General features: G+C 39.2%; 1 protein-coding gene across 1 annotated transcript; it reads right to left on the bottom strand.

Annotated features, from left to right (window-relative positions):
• Positions 1 to 17,487: 17,487 nt before the first annotated feature.
• On the bottom strand, positions 17,488 to 18,805 carry GPR63 (G protein-coupled receptor 63). Its single transcript, XM_013948843.2, has one exon. The coding sequence runs from the start codon at positions 18,797 to 18,799 to the stop codon at positions 17,540 to 17,542; it is 1,260 nt and encodes a 419-aa protein (XP_013804297.2). The 5' UTR covers positions 18,800 to 18,805; the 3' UTR covers positions 17,488 to 17,539.
• Between the last annotated feature and the right edge of the window lie 3,875 nt (positions 18,806 to 22,680).

Genomic DNA, 22,680 nt, shown 5'->3' with positions numbered 1-22,680 from the left:
TTTGGATTCAAATCTGTAATTCAAATTAGAGTTTTGATGCAATTCTATAACTTTCAGGATTTTTCTCTACTCAAAATATTTTAAATACTACAGACAAAACTACTCTGTTAGTAGTAAATGAGTGTGCCTCAAGTAACTACTGTATTTTCTACTTAGAACCAAATGAATTTCTAAAACACATTAATGTCAATGTTTGAAGAACCACCTGTTATTTGATAACTTCAAAAATCTACTTTGAAACCATGACAAATTTCCACTTCAATTCACTTAAAAATAATTAAATCCTCTTAAGTCTCAGTATTAGAAGCACACTAAATCACAGTCACCTTTTTACTGATGAAACTATAATCAAGGAGAAAGGTATGCTGTGACCCAGGTAATAAATGAGGTTAAAGTGGAAGTGGAATTGGAACTGGCTAACAGTGTTTTGGTTCCTCACACCTAGAAGCAAAATGAATGACCAGGTAAAGTATTTCTTGGTGCCAGTTATTTAGGCTAGCTAGAATAATGAGAGAAGTTTGCAAATAAGCCATTGGCACTACCTTAAGAAAAATAGAAAGATGGACATATGAAGAAGCGGAATACATGGAAAGGGAGCTGAGATAGCTCAGGAAAGCTTTTTTTGCTCTCTGTTTTGCTGTTTCTGGAGTGAGTTACCTGCCCAGATCATACTGCAGCAGCCAGCCTGGCTTCCAGGGCCTGCAATAGGCAATGACTGTTTTGGTCTCTCAGATGATCTGATGCCTTACAGCAGATTCCCCTTTTTCTTCCTCTCTCTTTCTATGTGTATGTAGCACCACCCTGGATGAAGTGGATTTTATTCAGATGTATCACCTTTCTTAGGAATGTAGCAAAACTTTCCTCCATGCTTTACTGAAATGGGGGTAAGGATTTAGCTGTGTGACTTTGTTGGCTTTACTGGGAATTGTTCAGCAATATCTGAACACAACTGAGTTTAATTACATATTCCCATAGCTGACAGTCATTAATAGGATTGTGCCCACAGAAACCCAGTAATCCTTTCAATTGTGATTCTCCCATCTAACAGGGTAACATAAAATTTGTTTGTACTTCTGTCCACTTTCACTTTTATCTTTTCTGAAACAGTGAAGCTACTTCTTTGACAAATCAGAAACTGCCTCATTCTCCATATGGGGTTTTCAAAAAAATCAGCTTTCTGCAACTTCAACAGTTTTCAAACAAATTTACCAGTTGTTGCAAAGCACTATTACAGGTTCAGTCCTTCAACCTCTCTGGCAAGGAAGTTCGCACATCCTTGCTCCTGCATAGTTAGAAAGCCCCGTTTTGCCCTGTATTCAAGAGACAAAGAAACGGGTCAGTGCCACGGCCAGACCTCGCAGAGACTCATTCTGATGAGAACACAAACATGAGTGCCAATTAGTGCCAGCTGTATGCCAGCTTGTTAATGCTTGGAAGGAGCTCTTGGAAATTCATCTTTCCTAGCCCACAGTAGGAACAGACTTGCTGCAAATAACACCATATGCTAAGACATTTGACAATTTCTTCTGCCTATTTAACAGAGCACTAGGTAACCTGGACCATGTACCATAGTCCCATAGTACATTACAGCAACCATTACAGTAACCATGTACCACAGTACGTTATGAGTTGTGCTGTTCCTATATTTAGGTCCCAGATGGTGTCTAACTGCAGAAGTCACAGTGCTTTTAGGCTAGAATCTGAGGACACTTCTCTGTAGGAGGAATTGAAAGGCTGATTTGCTGAAGGTGTTAAAAACATCCTCAGGATAGGTGAAAGAGAGAAATTCTGCTGGAGCTAAGAGAAAAACCTATACACCAGCTTTCTCTGTGCTCTATTTTATATTATTATTAAAAAAATTAGCCAAAATATTGTCAGATTCCAGTAACATAACAGGGAGTTGTATAAAACAGTCTAATAGTAACTAAACTGCACTAGCAGCACAAACATTAGATTCACAATTTGATGGTAGTAGCATTAATAATATTCACACCAGAACATCTGCCCAAACAAAAGCTTTGACAATGATTTATTTAAAAAAAATTGAAAGTCAAAATCTCATGGTAAAGATGCAAACATTCAAGAAGCTGGCTACTGGCAAAATTAATAGAGAAAATTACTGGAAAAAAGTAAAATGTGACAATTCATGAAAAAACAGGGAGAGTCAGTACCTACAAGCATTTTCATAAGAATTATGATGGTAAGTCTGAGAAGTGTTACCTAAAAAACTTAGATGTCATCCATGAGCCATAAGTAATGTCATACAGGAAAGGAACAAGATGCTCATTGATTCTATTGTTCACCCGCTTAACCAGAGGCAAGAAAGAAGCAAAATGAGACAACGTTGGACAGCCAAAATTTGAACTAAAGCAATATGCTGCCTCTTTAAACCTCTAGGTAAATAGGTATGTTGCACATATTCAATACACAGGGGGAATGCTATATGAGATACAGTACCTAATTTCCCTGCCTACATAGGCTTTGATTCAGTACAGCTACATAGTAAGTGCCATGGAATAATCATGGTGTAAATCTGTGCTTCTCTCTTTTTAAAACAAACATGACCATGGTAATAAACAAGTCATAGGGGAAAGGGAAGAAAAAAACTGAACTTCATCTTACCAAACTTTAAGGAAGCAAAAGTTAGGCCTCCAGGCTAGAGTCACTGGAAGGAGGTGGTCATTTCTGGAGAATGACTCATCTTCCTAAAATAAGTTTCTTGGATAGAAGGAATGATTCACCACCTGAAGGTACCTAGAGAGCATATGGGAGTAGCTTAGATTAGATGTCTAACTTATTGGTGCTGAAAGGTAGGTAAAATGAATCTGGCTGATATTTCTCAGAATCTAGAAGACATTACAACAGATGTATAGTAGAAAAAGCAGAAATGAATTTGGCTCACTCTGCCAGTTATATTGCTTTTTAAAAGCTGACAATATTACAGTTTATTCTTGATAGAATTCAAAGCAAATGCCATTAAAAGACATGTACCAAGCAGGTAAGCACAGAAACAAAGTACCCTTCTACTGTTCCTTTTGTTTCTCACATTACTATTACAACAAGAAAACACAAACTGATTTTGAAGTGTAGTTAGGTTCAAGACACTATAATGGGTCCTATTATTACATTTCAAATACAAACCTGTTAAAGCAATATGTATTTCAGTATAAGACATATGAAAACCCACACACAATCATGCTGATCCACAACAGTGACATTAAGAGCATTAAGAAACATCCAGCCCGTTTCCTTTAAAACCTGCCAGTCTGTATTGACTGGAGACAAAGAAAATAAGCTCAGTTCATTGCCTTGTTAAATTAATGTTTCAGCATGGCAGACCTGGAAATATCTCCTGCAGATTGCCACAACTGTGGGTGATGTTCCTCTGTTCCTAGTACATACTGGAGCTAGAATGCCTTTTTTCTAAAATGTCTCAGGGTTTAATATAAAGAAACTGGAAGTGATAGACCATCATTTTCAAAATGAAGCACCCTCTGTATTACTTATCCTGTGAGGATATTTCATAGCAATATGTCTCCAGTTATTTCTTCAGCTGGAAGAGGCTTCAGTCTGCATAGCTATAAAATGCTTTTAATGGGATAAGAATGAACGAACAGCCACTGAGCGACTACCACAGTCCTTGCACTATGCCAGTCCTGTTGCTAAGGGAAGAAAAGCCAGGTAAACCCCCCCCACACACACATTTGTTATTTTCAATATTCCTCTGCATGAATGGAATGAGAATAATCCCAAATTCTGACAGACCCGTTTAAACTAACTTCTCAAACACAGGGAACAGCATGACACTCTCAGTAACCACATGTTCTGACAGGCATGTTTAGAAAATATTTGCTTTTTTCAAAGGTTTAAGCATATTAATGCCTGAGCCCTAACAGCACTTCCTCTGCACTTGCAGGGATTGCGTTACCAGTATTTAATTAAAGGGTCAGAAAGGCAATATAAAACCAGATTTTGTTATACACACACACTTGTTTTAAATTAAGTAAAACAAAGTCTTCCATTGCACTATGAGCTCAGTAGGGTACCTTGCTGTTTGAGGCATGTATCATACGGAAGGTTATGATTAAATATCCTTGACTGGGAACAAGTCAAATTAAAATACCACTTGCTTGGCTTACTTCATTGGAAAAAAAAAAGTTGAAATTTCATTTCTCAGGACTAGCTCGCTAAGCAGTATTACTGAAAACTGGAGAAGAAAAATGACACATAAGTCATCAATGCATTATAAATACAAGGGCATGGGACTTGTTCATGTTGTAAGCATGCATGGTTTTCCTCAGTCTTATAAAGCAATTTGGTAGGTCAGCCAAAAATCAGAAGACTTTAGCTGTAGAGGCTCAATAAACAGCACCTGTATAGTGATTAATATCAGGATATGATACAATATGATATGATAATGATTAATATGATTTAACGATTAGGAGTGTTTCACCCTCCACCTCAAAATAACTCTGGAGTGTTGCAAACCAGGTCACGTGAAAATGGTACCACCTTGTTTGGGACAACAACTCAAATGACAGCTTTCTTATTTGCCAAGAAGAACCATTCTGAAAGGCAGGAGGGGCCAGTACAAGAGGCTAATTTCATCCCATTAGCATTATTTTTACACATGCCAAATGCAGTAATGCAGTAAATGTGTAGCAGCACAGCCTTCCCTTTTCCACTCTGACTGGATCAATTTTTGCAGACCGTTACCAAATGATACCATTTATTACATGGAGATATGTGGAGATAGGTCTGTAAGCATTCATGGACGACAACGACAATGATCTAGATGCGCACATATATACTACATAAATTCCTCCAAAAGGTACACTCATCCAAATGGATTATTTAATTCTAGACCTGGGGAGAGTTTCATATCTTAAATATCAGCGTCTGCAAAAGCCCAAACAAAATCTAAGCAGACCTACTTTTCAATAGAATATACAGTTTGTTTCTACCACAGATTTTGAAACTAGAGCACTTGGAACAATGGGCAGAAACCATGTAATTTTAACATAAATTTTAAATAGCACTTTAAATTAATCTTTTTCTCCTTCAGAGATCTGTTCTGTACTGGTCTGATAGAGCCAAATAATGCAGGATTATATTGCAAAGTCTCTTGAGAGCAATTATATTGAAATGAATGGATTTGTTTCACATTTACAATTGCTATAACGAGAGCAAAAATTGGCCCACTGTAATGAAGATGGTCCAGCCTTTGAAGTCAAGATGTGTGAAAGGGAGTCCAATACATTTTAAATATCTAAAACATTTCTAAAATTTTTTTCATGTAACATCTGTAGCACACACAGATTGAATGAGGTACTATGGAATGACCTGAAATGGATAATTTAAAGATATAAACAAGTTGAGCATATTTTCTAATCATATTTGTAAGCCATCCTTCCTAAATATACATAGTTCTGTATTTAAATACATGATCTTAGAGAAAAGCCAGGGATTTATCTCTAAGACCAAATGGCATGGCTCAGCACCTATTCATCCAATTAAGGGCTCCCCTTAAAATATAATGCCTATATTCAAACTACTAAATGGCATGGACCCTCTGAACCCTGTCTGTTAGAATGCTAACTGACATGGGCAAAATTATCCACGTTAAGAATTTAACAGCAAGGATGGCACACCAGCGTTCAGCCCAGCTGTCTCAACCATGCCCCGGCCCTGGCCCATTTGGTGGCACAGACGCAATCTCAAAGTCCGCAGCTCCACAGCTGCCTCACCATACCCAGGACTCGACCTACAGGTCTGCAGCTCTCAGTTGGCCTTCATGTGAGCTGCTGCGAGGCCAAGGATGCCAGGTCTTTCAGGGTCCCTGATACAAAGGTAAATGTCTTCATATCTTTGGAGCCCCATCTTAACTTGGACTTGACTGCTTTGGCAGAAAAGCCTCTAAAAGCGTTAAGGGATTTTGAGGGTCAAGACTTTAAGCCTCCTAATTCCTCTTTTCACAATGAGAGGTGTCCCCAATCTGGTCTGATTCTCTGGAGGTTGTCTAGGATCCTGGATAGTCTAGGAGTGGCTGCAACGGAGATACACAGGTCCATTTTGTTGAAGAAATATCAAAACAGTAGCCTTCTGCTTTTCTAAAGGAATTGCCTCTTTGTCTTCTGAGGGAATTTTAAAACTCCTAACTTTCCTTCTGAATCAAAATTCACACATTCTCAAAATGTTGGTATTTCCCACAGAAAGGAAATCCAGGTTTTGACAAGCTCTGCCTCTCAACAGTTTCCATCCAGCTCAACCCAACCCAAGTTCCACATCTGTGACCCTAACTTTGCAACTCAGATTTTTCTTTAGACTTTTCCACCATCTTCACTTTGTCACACACTATTGTGGACTTCTGCTTGTTCAGACTTACTGCAGAAATATAACCTGAAATTTTCTATGCCAAATTGTACTTAAGAATAATATGAATTATTCCACCAGTAGCAAAACTAAAGAATCCTGCAGTTTATGGACAATACATATTTACACACCTTCCACCCACAATAACCACGTGATTCTCTCCTTAATACATCTTGACTCCTCATAGCCTGGGATGCAACAAAGTGTATTAAAGCTAGTACAAACAATAGCTGCTGTATGTTATAATCTAACACAAATGTTAAAGGAGCATTTGATACTAGATGTTACTTTGAAGATGAGAGACAACCAGTAAATTAAGCATAAAGAGTATAATTCTTAAACACAGTGATTTCCTAGAAGTTTTTGACTCAAATCTCTGAAATAAAAGCATTTAAAACAAATATATAATTGACCTATGGAAATATCTTAAAATCTTAGCTGTCACAAGACAGAAAGTAGTATTTTCTGTAATCTGGTAATAAGACTTCCTGCAATTTATTTATTCCAAATTCCAGTTTAAAAGGATCCAGAGCTTGCAACATAAAATGATGATACAATTTAAGATGAAAACTCCTATTTCTAATCAGCATATTAATTTTTAAAAGCTGTGATAAACATAGCAAGCAGATCCAATAGATCTTTTGAATGGCCATAATGTTGTGCATTTACATTTAAGGAGAGGTTGAATCTTGCCTTGCATTCATAGTGGAAGGTTTATGCTGATCTTTAGCTCCTACGGGAGTTTTTCCATTAGTCAAACGACAGCTTTCAAGGAAGGAGACTCCTGAAAACAAGCCCTGTACGTGGTATTAGTCATGGCCGCTCTATTTGGGATACCATTTCATCATTTTTTCCACTGTGTTTTGTTTTACTTTTATAGACACTGTAGCTTCAGCTCAAGAGGCACTCCCTAGAGTCTGTTGCTAAGTAATAGTAACCTTCATGGAAATTAGCTTGAACTTCAAAAGAACAAAACATCTTTCATTAGTCACAGGTTTTAAGATAATGAATTCCTCTGAGAAAGTTGATTAGAAGAGCCAGTCTTCCAGAATCAAGTACCACCAGCGTTGGCCTAAGTTGAATTTAAAGGGTTAGTAACACTCTTGAAAGGGCTATTTCTTTGTACCCCTAAATTATGTTTGAGATTCTTTCTACCAACACCCAGGCTCACCTTGACAATGGTACTAATAAAGACAAGTTTTATGTAAGTGGAATTGGCCTCTCATAAAGAATAAAGCCAGAAGAAATTGCTGCAGCCGTTTAGTCTGATCTCCAGTATAATACTGGTCACAGGGATTAACTATCACCTTAACAAAAGCATCCCTTAAAAAAAAATCCAATCTCAAATTTAAAATGCTTTTTGTATTTTCTTCTTCTGTAGTGATCTGCTTTAGTTAAAAGAATTCTTGTCATGAGTTAAAGAAGAGTGGGGTTAAGATCCAGAGAGTCACCAAAAGCACTTCAGTTTACAAATGAGTCATTTGTAGACTCTTATTCAAAGGGTCAGAGATTGCTACCTACATTCTCTTCACTGAGCAGAGAAAGTCAGCTATATCTGAAGGCTGTTTCAGTTCCTCCACGTGATAACTAAGAAGCCGCCTAGAACTGTCAGTAAATATGTTTGGCAGAAGGTTGTCCATACTGCCACCTTCCTTGCTTAAATTCAGAAGTCTACCCCCTATTGCACACTGGATGCCTTTACCCATCCGAAATCCCAAATCTCAGTTCCTTCTTGGAGGACGATAGATACCTACCTGGAAAGAACTCATCTCTCTCAAACCATGATCATATAGAAAAGGACTAACCTCTTGGACTCATGGTTAGTGCATGCTGCTGGGAGGAGCCAAAGTAAGGTCTGATTGCCTTTGCCACCACTTAACTGGAAGCACCAAGCAACTTCAGATGCAGCACAATGCAAGAAGCAGTGAAAGCTTTCCGGGATCAGAAGAGAAAACAGGAATGAGTGAGATGCTGGAGTTTAGAAATCAGGACACTGAAGCCTGAGGTCTCACATCTGTGCACTGGACTGCTTATGCATTTCACATTAGGTAATCACTGAATGAAAACAGAAATCAGCCAGGCAGTTAAGACCATCACCCAGGCCTCTAACTTGCCAAGATTACTAGGCTGCAAAGTCAGGCTCCCTCAAGTGAGTCCCTCAGCTACCTTACTTTCTATTTAGCCTTATAAATCTTGCATTGCTTCCTCTACCTAGTCTAACAAAATGGATAGGAGAGCAGCTCAGTTTATGGCATGATGCCATCTGGGTTTGAAATAAGAGAAATAGAAATAGAATAATTACCAAAACTAAAAATTATGCTAGAAGGCTGGGTAATTTTTAGAGGTGACTTCAGGCTTTGTCTACACTGGAACAGGAGAATTTAAGACCAGGTAATTAAAGATGTGAATGTAATGCATTCTAGTTAAAGAATGAGTAATCTCTGTGCAGATGCTCTCACACAGAACCAAAGTGGTCTAATTCCTTCAGATTACATTAGAAGCAAACTAAGGCCAGTTGACTTCTGCAGTTTACCATAGCGGAAAACACAGGTATCCCATGTCTCTCGTCCACGAAGAAACGCTAAAGAAAGTTAAGTTCTAAAATTCCATTTACCTTCATATCCTCTACACGTTCTTTTTTCAACACAGTGATCAGCAAAAAAAAAATCAAGAAAAGATTAAAGCTGGATCTACAGGGTGATTCAGACACTTTAGTAATCCAAGTCAAAAGGTAGAACCTTAAAGCCCTATTCATCTGCATCTAACCCTAAAGTTCATAGGTGCCTTAAGTTTCCCACATTAAAATTCCTTAAGTGCTTCGGGGTGAGATTAATCTGACCAACTGTGAACATGTATCTCAGCTCTCGTCACTCCAGGTTCCCTTTATAATCTCCACTTTATAATCGCGGAGAGACGCACAACTTTTCTAGGCTCAATTTCTTTTACCCTAAGGTAAACTTCCAAAATAGCTCATATAAATCATACCTAAAAACATTCACTCATTTCCACTGACTGCAAGGAGCCTCAGGTGATTAGATCAGGAGGAGCTGTGTACACTACAGATAGCTAAATTAAGGCAGATGAATCCCATCTTTTAAATCTGTTTCTGCACATGCCTAGAACTGGTGGAGTACTGACTGGCGAAAAGTGCGGTGCCTATCTCAAACTAGGATTTACAAAATAAGCTTTACATTATCTACATCACACGAGAAAGTCCACCCAATAGGCATTTTCAGAGCTCATCTAAGAGATGAAGCTGCCAAAAACATAAGCGAAGCTAGAATTCTTGGTATCCTACTCCCTTACCTAGTAATTCTGTGGTTAAAACACTCAGGAGGGAGACATGATTTCAGTTTCTCTCAGGATCCAAGAGGATTTTAAACCACAGCTTCCATCTCTCCTGAATGCTTTAACCAGCAGATTATTACCGAACCTGAGGTGAAAAGAGGGGGCATTCTCATTCCCTCCTGTAAAAGCTGTTCCATTTTGAATGAAATAATTAAATATTCACTGAAAGAGACTGAGACCTGGGCTGGGCAGCTAGTGCATGTGCTGGCAACAGGGGCAAACCTGGCTTCCATCGCTCTTCTGGAAACAGAGCAGTGAAACTCCACACCATCTTGTATCAAATGGCAACTGGAGCACAGTCTCCCACTTTCTTGCAAAGAAACTACCTTATTCTCTCTGGCCCAAGCAACGCTAAGCTATTCAGTGTGAAGGAGTCCCCAGCAGGAACTGACAGTGTTTCACATCTCCTCCAGAATATATTACAGTATAAAACCTGAGACATGGGTTCAAGTCTCCTTCAGTAAGGAAGGGAAGCAAATCCAAGTCCAGGGAACCAAATTCTAAATGACTGGTCTCACAGTTAAAATATCAATAAAGAAGCAAGAAATGGTGGAAGAGATGGCACTTCATCCCTCTTTGAGAGGACTTCTTCCAGAGTAAGACAGCACTGACACACCAAAAAACAACAGGACTTAAATTACACCCTTGTCTTGAGTTTTTCCTGTCAGCAAGCTACAGTGGCTCCCCTCTTGTCACACTGGCTTTTTTGACACTAATCTCAGCCACCAAAATCTCCCATGTCTTTGACACAGAGCCTAGGCACCTTAAGTCAGAAGGAAACACTGTGATATTTAACATAGCAGTTATTACAGCCCCTTTGGAGATCAGATTAATCTACTCTTGGAGGAATTACTGTCATTTATTTGACTAGACCTCTCCTTTGAAGGGAAAGGGAAGTGTCTGTGGAATTCCTACTTGTGTTGGTGAACAGGCTTAATTTTATTCCAGGTCAACCACAGAGGTTTGCACTGCAGTGATCTATTTAAGGCAGAACACAAATTAAGCAAGGAATATGTCTCATTATAGCTGTTCTGCACCCACACACCAGGAAAGCTGATTAGATACAGGCAACTAAAACAGGAACAAGTTCTACTCTGATATTCATGAATACTGTGTCGCTATTTTATGTGGTATTTTCCATTTCTGAAGATGTTAGTGATTTGATATCAAGTTGCATTCACTGTTGCCCAATAAAGTAAAATAAAACAACACAACCCTAATATTCCGTGCATCAAATATCTGTAACTTCCATTTTAAAAACAAAACCCTGATTTATAAGGGGGGGGGGCTTAAGAATTAAAATATCACCCACAACTCACATGTACTCACAAGAATGTGAGTACAACTCACATTTTCCTCCATCACAGTGCAGTCACTGACTTATGGCTCTTCTGCCCCTCATATCAGAGTTGTGACTTTCTTTCTTAATGGCATTTTCTTTTGAGAGCAAGCAGTAGGAACTTTAGGTCCGCTGGACACTGACCAGCAGCTTCTGTGCTCAGGGTACTCATGCAAACAGAGACAAATCAACCGAGGGATTCTTATTCAGCAGTGAAGTAGCTATAGACTGTTGTAGCTCAGCTGCAAAAAGACACAGATGGAAGAAGCTGTATAAAATCTGTAACGCTCTTGGGGATAAAAGAACTAGAATGCCGCACAAACACTAGAGGCAGAGAATGTACATGCTCCTGTAACAGCTGGTCCCTGGCAACCCCAATCTTACAGTCAAAGGTGGTAAAACTCACTCTCAGCCTTTCACAGCTGCTCCAACCTGTAGCCAGGCTGGGAGGGAGTGGGACTTGCTGCCCCAATTCCTCCTCCTTCTCCCACAGAGGCAGCACCAGCATCTCCTGCTGTCACCATACCTACCCTTAACATGACTGACCAAAAGGCACCACCTCAGGGGATGTAGAGGGGAGGAGGGGAAGATGTGTTTTTTGCAGAAGTACAGGGAAGGAGTTCCAAAATTAGGTGTGCAGGCAGCTGCTTAAATTGGATTATCCTGACTGAGCAAGGCCATTCCCTAGCAACTGTAAATACCCATCCCATTTCAGCAACTCTTCAGGAACATGCCTTGACTGCTTATAACTTAAAGAAAATATTGTAGCAGAATTTCTGCTATATCATTAGCAAACTGAAAAATTCCCCCCAAACAGCCTGGATGTTGATCATTTTTAGTTTTACTAACATGGGCAATAATTCATCACATACAAACATGCAGCATTTGAATCATAAAGGTCACTGTCTTATGCTAAAATGAATCATACCATGCAGTATCACTGCCTGTTTTATTTATTGCACAATGAGATGATTTTAATTACTCAGTCCTAGCTGAAAGGTAGTGCACCTACTTCAGATGGTGTTCTTAGGAAGGTTATTTTCTCTTTAAGCCTCCTCTCTCTTCTTTTCTGGATATTATTTAATTTATTTTAGGTACGTTGACATATCTCTACCCAATTTCTGGTAGAAGAGCACTTTGTAAATTCACTACACAAAAAAACATTTTGATTTAATCAAAAACCATCTAAAAATCAGTAAAGTGGGCTAACATCAATCTTTGTTATTTGACTTACAAACAAAAAAATGTTTGAAAGTTGGGCATTAAATTCAAGAGGCCTTTTGCTTAGGTTGTGAATGTACATAGGTATAGCAATGCAATAGACTTTTGCCACATTTTTGGAGAATGCTCATGTTTATTTTTTTCTTTTATGTGTCTCTAATATTTTCCACAGGTGTAATGTGTACAGAAAAGACAACACCATTCTACTTAACAGCTTGTTTTAAAACAGTAATTCAAGGTTTCTGCACATCAGAAAATGACTGCTTCTCAAGAAAAGGATCAAACCAGTTCATAATGGCAAAGTAGTGGCTCCTGGAAAACAGGACTTAAGAAATTCTCCACCATTCCAACCACAACAAACTTGTGCTCTGAATTTTTATTTTTCCACATAAAAATAAATCAGAATATCTTTCAAGGAGGGCAATATTGAGTGATTTGAGAATTAAAAATCTCAAATGATTACAGAAAGACCACTGAAATCTGGCAGTCCTTTATGCATATGCCCAAATAAGAGAAAAATATAAAAGCATCAGGCATACAAGTGAAAAAACAATCAACAGAAAGCAGTAAGAGGCAAAACAATTTTCTTCCCTATATACATAAATATTTTTACATGGGTAACAAGAAATGTCAAAAATACACAACCTTGAGTACAAAAGAACCATTTTAGCAATAGGTTTGTACAAATGAAAGTTGTGAAAGCAGCATGCTTTGATAGAATGAGTTAAACTGCAACATAATTGAAAAATACATTCATTTCAATACTCCATACCAAAGACTTCTGATAATCTAATGCAAGGGAATACAGTTTAGTAACACATATCATTTCTGGAGAGGAAGATTATAATTCCCCAGTAGAATCATAAAGAACCAAGTTAATCTCCATTTTTAAAATCCTGACTTGTCAAGACCGTTAAAATGCCCTTATAGCCCTAATCCTGCAAACACGTATGTCTTGTAACATTACAGATGTAGGCAAGGCTATGCTCATCTTGGCAGGATCACAGAGAGCAAGACTAAGCAGTTTAATGGTCTTTAACTTGATCCTAGGTCTTCAGCTATAATTATCAAGGCACTGCTCTAAAGACAGTATATTAGACACGATAGGCCAAATAGTTCTGTAAACACATAACTAACCTGGGTTACTTCTATGTCACTTCTTTTCCTTTTCTGAACACTCTTCTATTCACTGTATGCTCTGATCATCTGTAAAACCTGGTAAGTGTGAATACTGTACCATCATTTAAGTTGCTTTTGGATTTGGGCCATACAGGGTCTCTTTTCTCTGAGCCTCAACTGACCCAGCTCTGAGCAGAAACCCTGCTACAGTAGGGGTAAACATCAAGTTATTCAGACAAATCAACTTGACACTTGCAATTTCTACTTCATAGCAAGTACAATCAGAGATTATGAAATCCCCCCAAAACGTTTCCCCTTCCTATTCAAAAAGGTCGTTTCACTAACTTTACTGCATTACTCATCGTCCTTCCTTCTTGAATCACTACATTTTATGACATTGATTCAAACCTCTAATATTATAGCTCCGGAAGACAGCAAGAACACCTGCTCTTGCCAGCATAGACAGTGTATACTCCTACTGTATTACATTAGTTTAAAGCACAATTTTGCTGCTTTAAATAATAAAGATAAATAAAAGGGAATGACAGCTCCAAAACAGAAAATCCGTATCACCCAGGTCATAAACTTCTGCTATCCATGTAAATGTAATAGAAAAATAAAAGCTCTATTGCAAAGACACACTTAAACACTCTGTTTTACAGCAGAACTCCTTTATCGCCTGTCATTCTGATCAAAAAAACATATTGTCACCAGTGGAGTTGACAAGGAATGGAAAGCAGACATCAGTAACATCATGGCCTCCTGGGTACAGAATCACAGAATCACAGAATCACTGAGGTTGGAAGGGACCTCTGGAGATCATCTAGTCCAACCCCCCTGCTCAAGCAGGGTCACCTAGAGCACATTGCACAGGATTGCATCCAGGCGGGTTTTGAATATCTCCAGAGAAGGAGACTCCACCACCTCTCGGGGCAACCTGTTCCAGTGCTCTGTCACCCTCACAGTGAAAAAGTTTTTCCTCATGTTAAGATGGAAGTGTCTGTGTTTCAGTTTGTGCCCATTGCCTCGCGTCCTGTCGCTCGGCACCACTGAAAAGAGTCTGGCCCCATCCTCTCGACACCCTCCCTTCAGATACTTGTACACATTGATAAGATCTCCTCTCAGCCTTCTCTTCTCCAAGCTAAACAGGCCAAGCTCTCTCAGCCTTTCCTCATAAGAGAGATGCTCCAGTCCCCTAATCATCTTTGTGGCCCTTCGCTGCACTTGCTCCAGTAGTGCCACATCCCTCTTGTACTGGGGAGCCCAGAACTGGACGCAGTACTCCAGATGTGGCCTCACCAGGGCTGAGTAGAGGGGGAGAATCACTTCCCTCGACCTGCTGGCAACACTCTTCCTGATGCACCCCAGGATACCATTGGCCTTCTTGGCCACAAGTGCACATTGCTGCCTCATACTTAACTTGGTGTCCACCAGCACTCCCAGGTCCTTCTCCGCAGAGCTGCTTTCCAGCAGGTCAACCCCCAACCTGTACTGCTGCATGGGGTTATTCCTCCCCAGGTGCAGGACCCTGCACTTCCCTTTGTTGAATTTCATGAGGTTCCTCTCTGCCCACCTCTCCAGCCTGTCCAAGTCTCTTTGAATGGCAGCACAGCCCTCTGGGGTATCCGCCACTCCTCCCAGTTTTGTATCATCAGCAAACTTGCTGAGTGTGCACTCTGTGCCTTCATCCAGGTCATTGATGAAGAAGTTGAACAAGACTGGACCCAGTACTGACCCCTGGGGGAAAATATATCGGGGTGGTTGAAGTCCCCCATGAGAACCAGGGCCTGGGATTGTGAGGCTACTTCCAGCTGTCTGTAGAAGGCCTCATCCACTTCCTCATCCTGATCAGGTGGCCTGTAGTAAACACCCACAACAGTGTCACCTCTGTTAGCCTGCCCTTTGATCCTTACCCATAAGCTCTCGACTCGCTCTTCATCCACCCCTAGGCACAGCTCAATACATTCCAGTTGCTCTCTCACATAAAGAGCAACTCCACCACCTCGCTTTCCTGGCCTGTCTTTCCTAAAAAGTACGTAGCCATCCATGACATGTACCTTTACAGTGAACCCACAACCTTGACTAGCAGTGTATTAACAAGTTTTTTTTCTTTCCTTTTTTTTTTTTTAATGAAGTAAATTAAAAAATTTCCTTTTATATTCCTGGAATTTAAATATAATCAACGTTTTTACCAAAAGCTGTCAATGAGAGGAACAGAGATTACTGTTAAATTAGTTCTTTGCTGAAGACCTAAATAAAATCTGTGCTGTAAATGCTTAGTTGACCCCAGAAAGCAAGCAGCCCCTGGACATTCACACAGTACAGAGCATTTCCTTCATACACTCAGTTTAGCTCTTATGCAGCTTGTTGTAGACATTTGCTCCTTAGGGACAAGAGCAAAGAAGAGGTCCCTGTGCTTTGGAGTGCTGAAAAGAGCCGGAGCCAAGAGAAGTCTGAACCCTAGCCCTGGATAAACTGGATGTACATTATTCCTCCTCTCCTCAATTACATGCCTCCCTGAAAAGCCCACTGCAAAGATGCACAAGTTTTGCAGGCATCCTTCCCTAGCCCCAGAGCAACTAAGGATCTCACTTCAAAGCCTGAACCCAAAGTTTTAATTTTACTCACCTTTTATTATATACTTATTTAGGAATCTGGATTGCTATCATCAAGGGAAACCTTTGACTTTCTACTTTCAAGACAGCCTGACATTAGTCAGAGAGGTGCTTCAGGGAGAGAAGTTGATCTTTAATACATGAGAACAGTAGAGCAAACCCTTGAGGCAGCAGGCACTACAAGGGGAAAGGGGTAATGAAAAAAAAAGTGTAAAGTAATTATCAGAGGGAAAAAGGGAGTTTAACTTAACTCCATCCGTAGCAAACTACTGGCCAGCTGTTATTCATTATTGCCAGGTTATGGTTTCAGTTTGACATTTAAACTGGAAAACAAGTAAAGTCTGGGGGGGTTCTTTGTTCTTTTTTTTTCTTTTCTTTTTTTCAGTCATTGCATGCAGACTAGGTCCTAAGCCTCAACTATGGATCATGTTCTGTTTGTTTGCTGGTTTGCCCTACCATCCCCAATTCTATTCTGACAAATATCTGATAGCAAAATTTCAGCAGTATAGAGCATACCTCACCTAACGTGAGGTAGAAGTCCAAGTAGAAACAGCATTATACCAACACAACGTAAATTGTAGGCCCAAAGTCACAATTTCCAATACACTTTCAGGAATATCATTAGATTTGGACAGTTTGTTACAGCCAAAAACAACTTCTACATCCACCCTCTCCTCCTATGCCAATTTTCATGTGAACTCTCTTTTTCTAGAATTTGTTAGCCTAAACCTCAAGACATGGTATATTCATTCCCCTTCATTCCTCCATTTTCTCCTTCCAACTCCACTAATAATTGAGCAGTTAAAGTTACTGTTGATCAGAAAAACAGCAAGTCTGTGGCTCTAAGTGCAAATATACCAACATAAATTGCCCTCCTAGAGCTTAAATGGGTTTTTCATTAAAACTCGCCAATATAATGAATAATGATCATAATACCCCTTCAATACAGAAGAAAATAATTCCAATGAACAAATTCTGTAGCAAATTTTGTAAAGTGCACAAAAATATTAATGGAAATATTGAAAAAAGTTTTCTAGTGTCACCATCAAAACTTCTGAAATATTGTTAAAATTAAATAGAAGTTATCTAATGAGATTTTTTGGCTCTAATATATTGGCAAACAGCAGCAACATTTTTCAGAAAAATTACATCAACTAAATATACTGTATCTTAGCAGCATAAAGAAACCCTACAATTAGATGCAATTGCAGGCCTAGTAAGCATAAACCTGACAAAGTGTTACAAATGTAATTTTTGTTTAAAAGAATGGATTTCCATGGAATCCTAGAGGTAACATTTGTTATTTTGTTTACGTTGTATTCTGGTAGTAAAACCAACTATCATCAATCACTTCTCCTCTGTCTCCCTCTCCTACCAAAATTGCAGAGAGCATTGGAAAATTTAATCAAGTTGTATGACCACACTCAAAAAGCCATATTAAAGAAAACAAACAAACAAAAAAATCAACCAAAGCTTAAAAACAAGTAATCCCAGAAAATAATCATCATGTCAAACAGCTGCAGCTTTACACTACTGACCGATGCTCCCCACACACATAGATGGCACTGGGTCGAATGCGTCGCCTTGTATGGCCAGGTAGCTGTGGCAAAAATTTGAAGTGTTTGGGCATTAAGTCTAAGCATGCATCATGAAACTTCTTAATCCTCCAGTAGTAAATCAGTGGGTTCAGTGCAGACTTGAGGTAGCAGAGCCAAAGGAGCCAAGTGCTTATCTCAAAAAAGTTGTGCTTGTAGTAGAAGTGGCTGTTGAATGTGGCAATAAGGCTGTAAGTGGTGAAGGGTGCCCAGCAGACTATGAAGACAAGGAACAAAATCAAGATGGTTGTGAAGGCACGAGTTTTAAAGCTCATATCAATATTCATCTGAAAAGGTCTCTGTAAGCTCATGAGACCAAGTTTGCTGGCCTGGCTGAGGCATATGCTATCAGGGTGGCTATGGATACGAACTGCATTGTGGCGGACGGTGTTGAGTATGCCCATAAAAGAATACAGCATTACCAGGAATGGAATAAAAAAAGAAATTAGCAAAATAAGTATCACATAGGCCTGGTAGCCTGGGCTTGTAGAGTAGCCAAAAACACACTGAGGTGCTCTCGAGGGTATCTGCAGATTAGGATTCCCTACTGATAGCGGGAAAGCAACAACAAAGGACGCTGCCCAGGAAATCACAATAAGAAACTTTGCACGGTAAGGGTTCAGTTTATCTTGCCTCTGAACTATGATAAGAAATCGGTCAATGCTAATAATAAGAAGAATTGCTACCCCTTCTATGACAAAAAGCCAGAAAAACATGGCAGAGACTCTGCAGAATATATCCCCGAAAATCCACTGAGTGGTAATGATTGTTATCAGAGCAAAAGGCATGTTCAGCACTGCCAGCAGCATGTCTGCAAAAGCCAGGCTTGCTAAGAGAATGTTAATTGCAGATCGCATAGCGGCCTTCTGGTAGACCATGAGGCAGACAACAAAGTTTCCAAGGAAAGAAACCAATAGGATAAATATCATAGCAGCAGAAAGAATGATCTGGAGTGGCAAACTCAAGCTCTTGAAAACTTCTTGTGATGGCAGGATAGCTGTAGTGCTTACCAGAAAAGTACTTCTCTCAGTGGTGAGCACAGCACCTGAACTATATCTCAATGGCTGTGTTGTGCCACTACGAAGCAAGAACTGGGGAGTGGTAAAATTCGTATAGGCATTTTCATAAACAATAAAAGTAGCATTTGAGGTCCCAGAATGGGCCAGTGTCAACATTGCTGAGACAACCATTGCTTCAGAAGGAACGAATGGAGAACCAAAGGTCTTCAAGTCATTTCAGCTTGTTCGGGCAGTATCTTATTCGTGGTCATTTATCAAATCAAAATTCAATGTCTGAAAGCATCAAAGCTCCTAAATTCATGTCAGTATTTTCATCTGAAAAAGAAGAAAGAAACCAAGTAAGATTCTCAAAAAATCTATGGGAACTAGAAGATCTTTCTGCTTTCCTTAATGCCAAAAAGGATCCTACTACACCTTTACCAGTATTTTAGGTCAGTGCATTTTTCCTAAGCACTGGTCACAGGAGTCCCACATTTGGTCTTTTTCTTAAAGACCTATAGTCTACTCCTGTAGTCTTGCTGATACTGTATGGTACTGTCACCCATCAAAAGCTTTTCTCTACTATTCCCAGGACTGGAAAACTTTTAATCAGTAAAGTTCACATTTTCAAACACTAAAGTAACAGTTCAAATCAGTATCTTTATTTACATCTCATAATTCTTAAACTAACCTCGTGATTTGCTTGAAATCACCTACAGCTGGAAACATCAGTAGCATTTCCAAATAACTAGCACAACCATCACCTGTTTGCCTGGCAGGCACTGACACAGAGTATCTGAGCTACACTATATATTATGAAATCCCTTGTTCCGTCTCAGTGGACAGCATCAGATGCCTCAGGAAGAACATGCAAACCATATGACCTTTTATTAATTATTTAATAACTTGTCCACAGGATTACAGTATTCCTCAATTTGTTTCATTTAGTGACTGACTCATACCAAGTCGCAGGAAATTAACTCTTCTCCAGTCTCCACAACCCCTTCCCCCTGCAGCAAGCTTTCCTGTTGTCACTGGTCTAGACATGGCTTTGTTAGTCCATCTTGATATTCCACATAATTTAACTGTGCATGCCTTCTTTTCCTTGTAAATCTAATCCTTAGACATTTTGCTGAACTCCTTACCTCAATATTATACTGATGGAATACAGCATTTCCTTTTATCGGTTTACATATACTGTCTTACATATTTCATCAAATATACACTATTCTTATATATAAATGACATGTAATAAAGCTGAGAGCTGTCTCCAACTTCCAGTGGGAGCTTTTCCAAAAAACTCCTCCTCTCTATCCTGGGCTACTAATTTAAACACTCCCAGAGAGCTGTGGCCTCCGATCAAGCTGGAAACCAAAAGGATTCTATGCCTTTCTTAAGAAAGATGACCATAGCCAGAAACAAAGCGGAATTCATCTCACCCAATCTGGATGTCCACAGTAGTCATTTTAGGCTCTGTTTTTCATTAGAAGAGAGATATAGATACCTTCAGAGGACAATCTATCTCATCCATCTCAGCACAGAGCAACAAGCTTGTGCTACTAACTTGGGATGCCTATGTCTGGTAAGACAAATCCAACCCACAGTATCTACACAGGTTCTGTTTGGTATCAGCATTAGGCACAAGTGAAATGAGAAGGAATGTATAAAAGAAACTAAATAAGCACCACATGCTTAGCAGAGGATCAAAAGCTTACTCTTCCCAAGGCAGCATTTTGCTAACAAAGAAATGAACTGTAAAACAACACAGTCTAAGCTCTGTCCCCAGGTTGGACTTCTAGTGACACAAATTTAAGCCCCATCAAGCTTCTTCCAAAGTTTCTGTGTTACAGTCACAGCAGTTTCATCAAGGAACATCAGTGTTATGGCCTGCTCCTCTTACTCCATCGCAAAGCTGCTCTCTTCCTATCTTCAAGCTCAATATCACTAGATGTCTTCCAGGGCTAGACCACCTTCAGCACTTTTTCTTAAGACAAATGATTAACCTCTTTGCCTCTCTCATCTTCAAAAACACAACGGAGAGACATTATTATAAATATGCTTATCTCACTGAGTCATAAGAATTCCACTTTTTAGACATCTTCCTCTCAAATCGGAAGGATTGATGTCATTGTTTTCTATTTTAGCTTACATTTTGAAGACTGTTGAACTTGGCAAGCGCATACTAAACTATGAATGCTGACATTTTGTATAAATGCCAGTTATCTTCACTCTAAATTTTCCCTTTCTCTCCTTACTCTTTCATTTTTATTTTGTCATAACTCTTACAGAGAAAGCCTCAATGTTAATCACAGGCTAAAGCATAAATAGCAGCCACACAGCATATACTTTTTTCCTTTTCTTTGTTGTTGTCGCTATAAACCTTCCCTTACTAGTCTGTTTTAACAAATTTGTTATAAAAAAATCTATAACCAACAACATAAAAATTACCACAACTTTCCAGGATAGATGAGCAGGAACTTTACCAACAAACAACAAAGTCTCACCCAAAGTTCCACAGAGGCTTTTGACTCCACAAGCCAGGAACACTGAAGAGTGAAAGTAGCTGCAGCGTTCTGCAGGCACTGCAAAAGAGCATAAATTCAACAAATAATTTTGGATTTAAAAACATGGAGTACACAAGATGAGGTCCCCAGGGCAGTATCTTTCAGAACTCTATAAGCAATAAGCCAGTAAAGGTAAGTTTTGGATTTCTATGAAGAAAATCTATACTAGGGTTCAGGCTGTTCAACAAATGTGGAAGAAGGGGGAAAAGGTAAAACCATGGTATTTTCTGATGACAAACATTTTTTCAGAGCAATCTAATAAAAATAAAAGTCAATTATGAAGAGGTATAGAGGGATCTCATGATAGTGACAATGTAACAAATTGCCAGATAAAGTCAGGGTTGATAGAGGTAAAGCTATTCATGTATAGAAAAATAAGGTTATAAGCACTGTGGCAGATGCTAAACCAACTATTACCATTCAGGGAAAACAAACAAACTCTACACATCTTGTAATTATGATAGTCTGCTGAATGAAAACATCAGCTAAGTGTTTGGAATTATTAGCAAAGCAAAAGAGAAGAAAAGCAGGAGCTCTATGTATATGCACTATATATCTATATACACTACCTGCTACAATATACATCCATGGCAGCTTGCATCTTCAGTAATATGTGTAGTTCCGCTCCACCCCATCTCCATTCAAAAGTGACTGAAAAAAGGTATCATAGAGGTCTATAGAATTATTAGTAGCATAGGGAAAGCGAACGACTGCTGACTCTCATAATACAGGAACTAGGGAGTGTCAAAGGAAATTATTATTTAGCAATTAATTGCGAAAAATATTTGCCAGAGGATGTTGTGGATGCCAAGGAACTTTAGGGGGTTTAGAAGGCAATTTAGGACCCATTTCACATGATTATAGATATCTTTGTCAAAAAGAGATGAATCACTCACAGGAAGCATGTATCTCCCTCTGTTGACTGCAAAGGGTGCATGGCCATCCGATTTGAGTATAGGCATTTAAAGCACATACATCCAGTTACTCGACTAACTTTAAACATACACAATAGAATTTGCTTGAGCTAAGTTTTCAGCTCTTTAAACATGTTTATGCCATGCAACTTTACACTCTGGAATATGATAATAGCCTTAGATGATAACAGGTATTACAAAAGTCCTAAAGAGAATAAACAACAGATGTTCATGTTCAAAGCTAAAGAATCAAAGTTTTAGAATATACTGTTTCATCATGAATTGTCCCTTTAAACAGAAGGAACCAAAGAGGGGAAGGGGAGCAGGAACATAAGTTTTCTGCACCCTTAATTTAGTCAAGAAGATTGTGCTATCCTGAATTTCTCAAGTCAGCAGTGCCCAGTCAGTGGCCATGGACTCACAGGTGTCCACAGACTATCTCTAATGAACCCACACAAAGTGGCTAAGAAAAATAATCTCACATATGCTCTCTCACCATCCCAGCTATCTAAGCAAATAGCCACCTTCTTTTTTGCACTTTCTCTCCTTAGTATGAAGCTTGTATGCTTTTCTGTACAGTTTTAAGAGAAGTGGT

This window comes from Apteryx mantelli, chromosome 3 (genome assembly GCF_036417845.1).
Source record: "Apteryx mantelli isolate bAptMan1 chromosome 3, bAptMan1.hap1, whole genome shotgun sequence".
In the NCBI taxonomy this organism is placed as follows: domain Eukaryota; kingdom Metazoa; phylum Chordata; class Aves; order Apterygiformes; family Apterygidae; genus Apteryx; species Apteryx mantelli.
The sequence above is the reverse complement of the archived record's forward strand: the minus strand, read 5'-3'. Positions and strand labels throughout refer to the sequence as shown.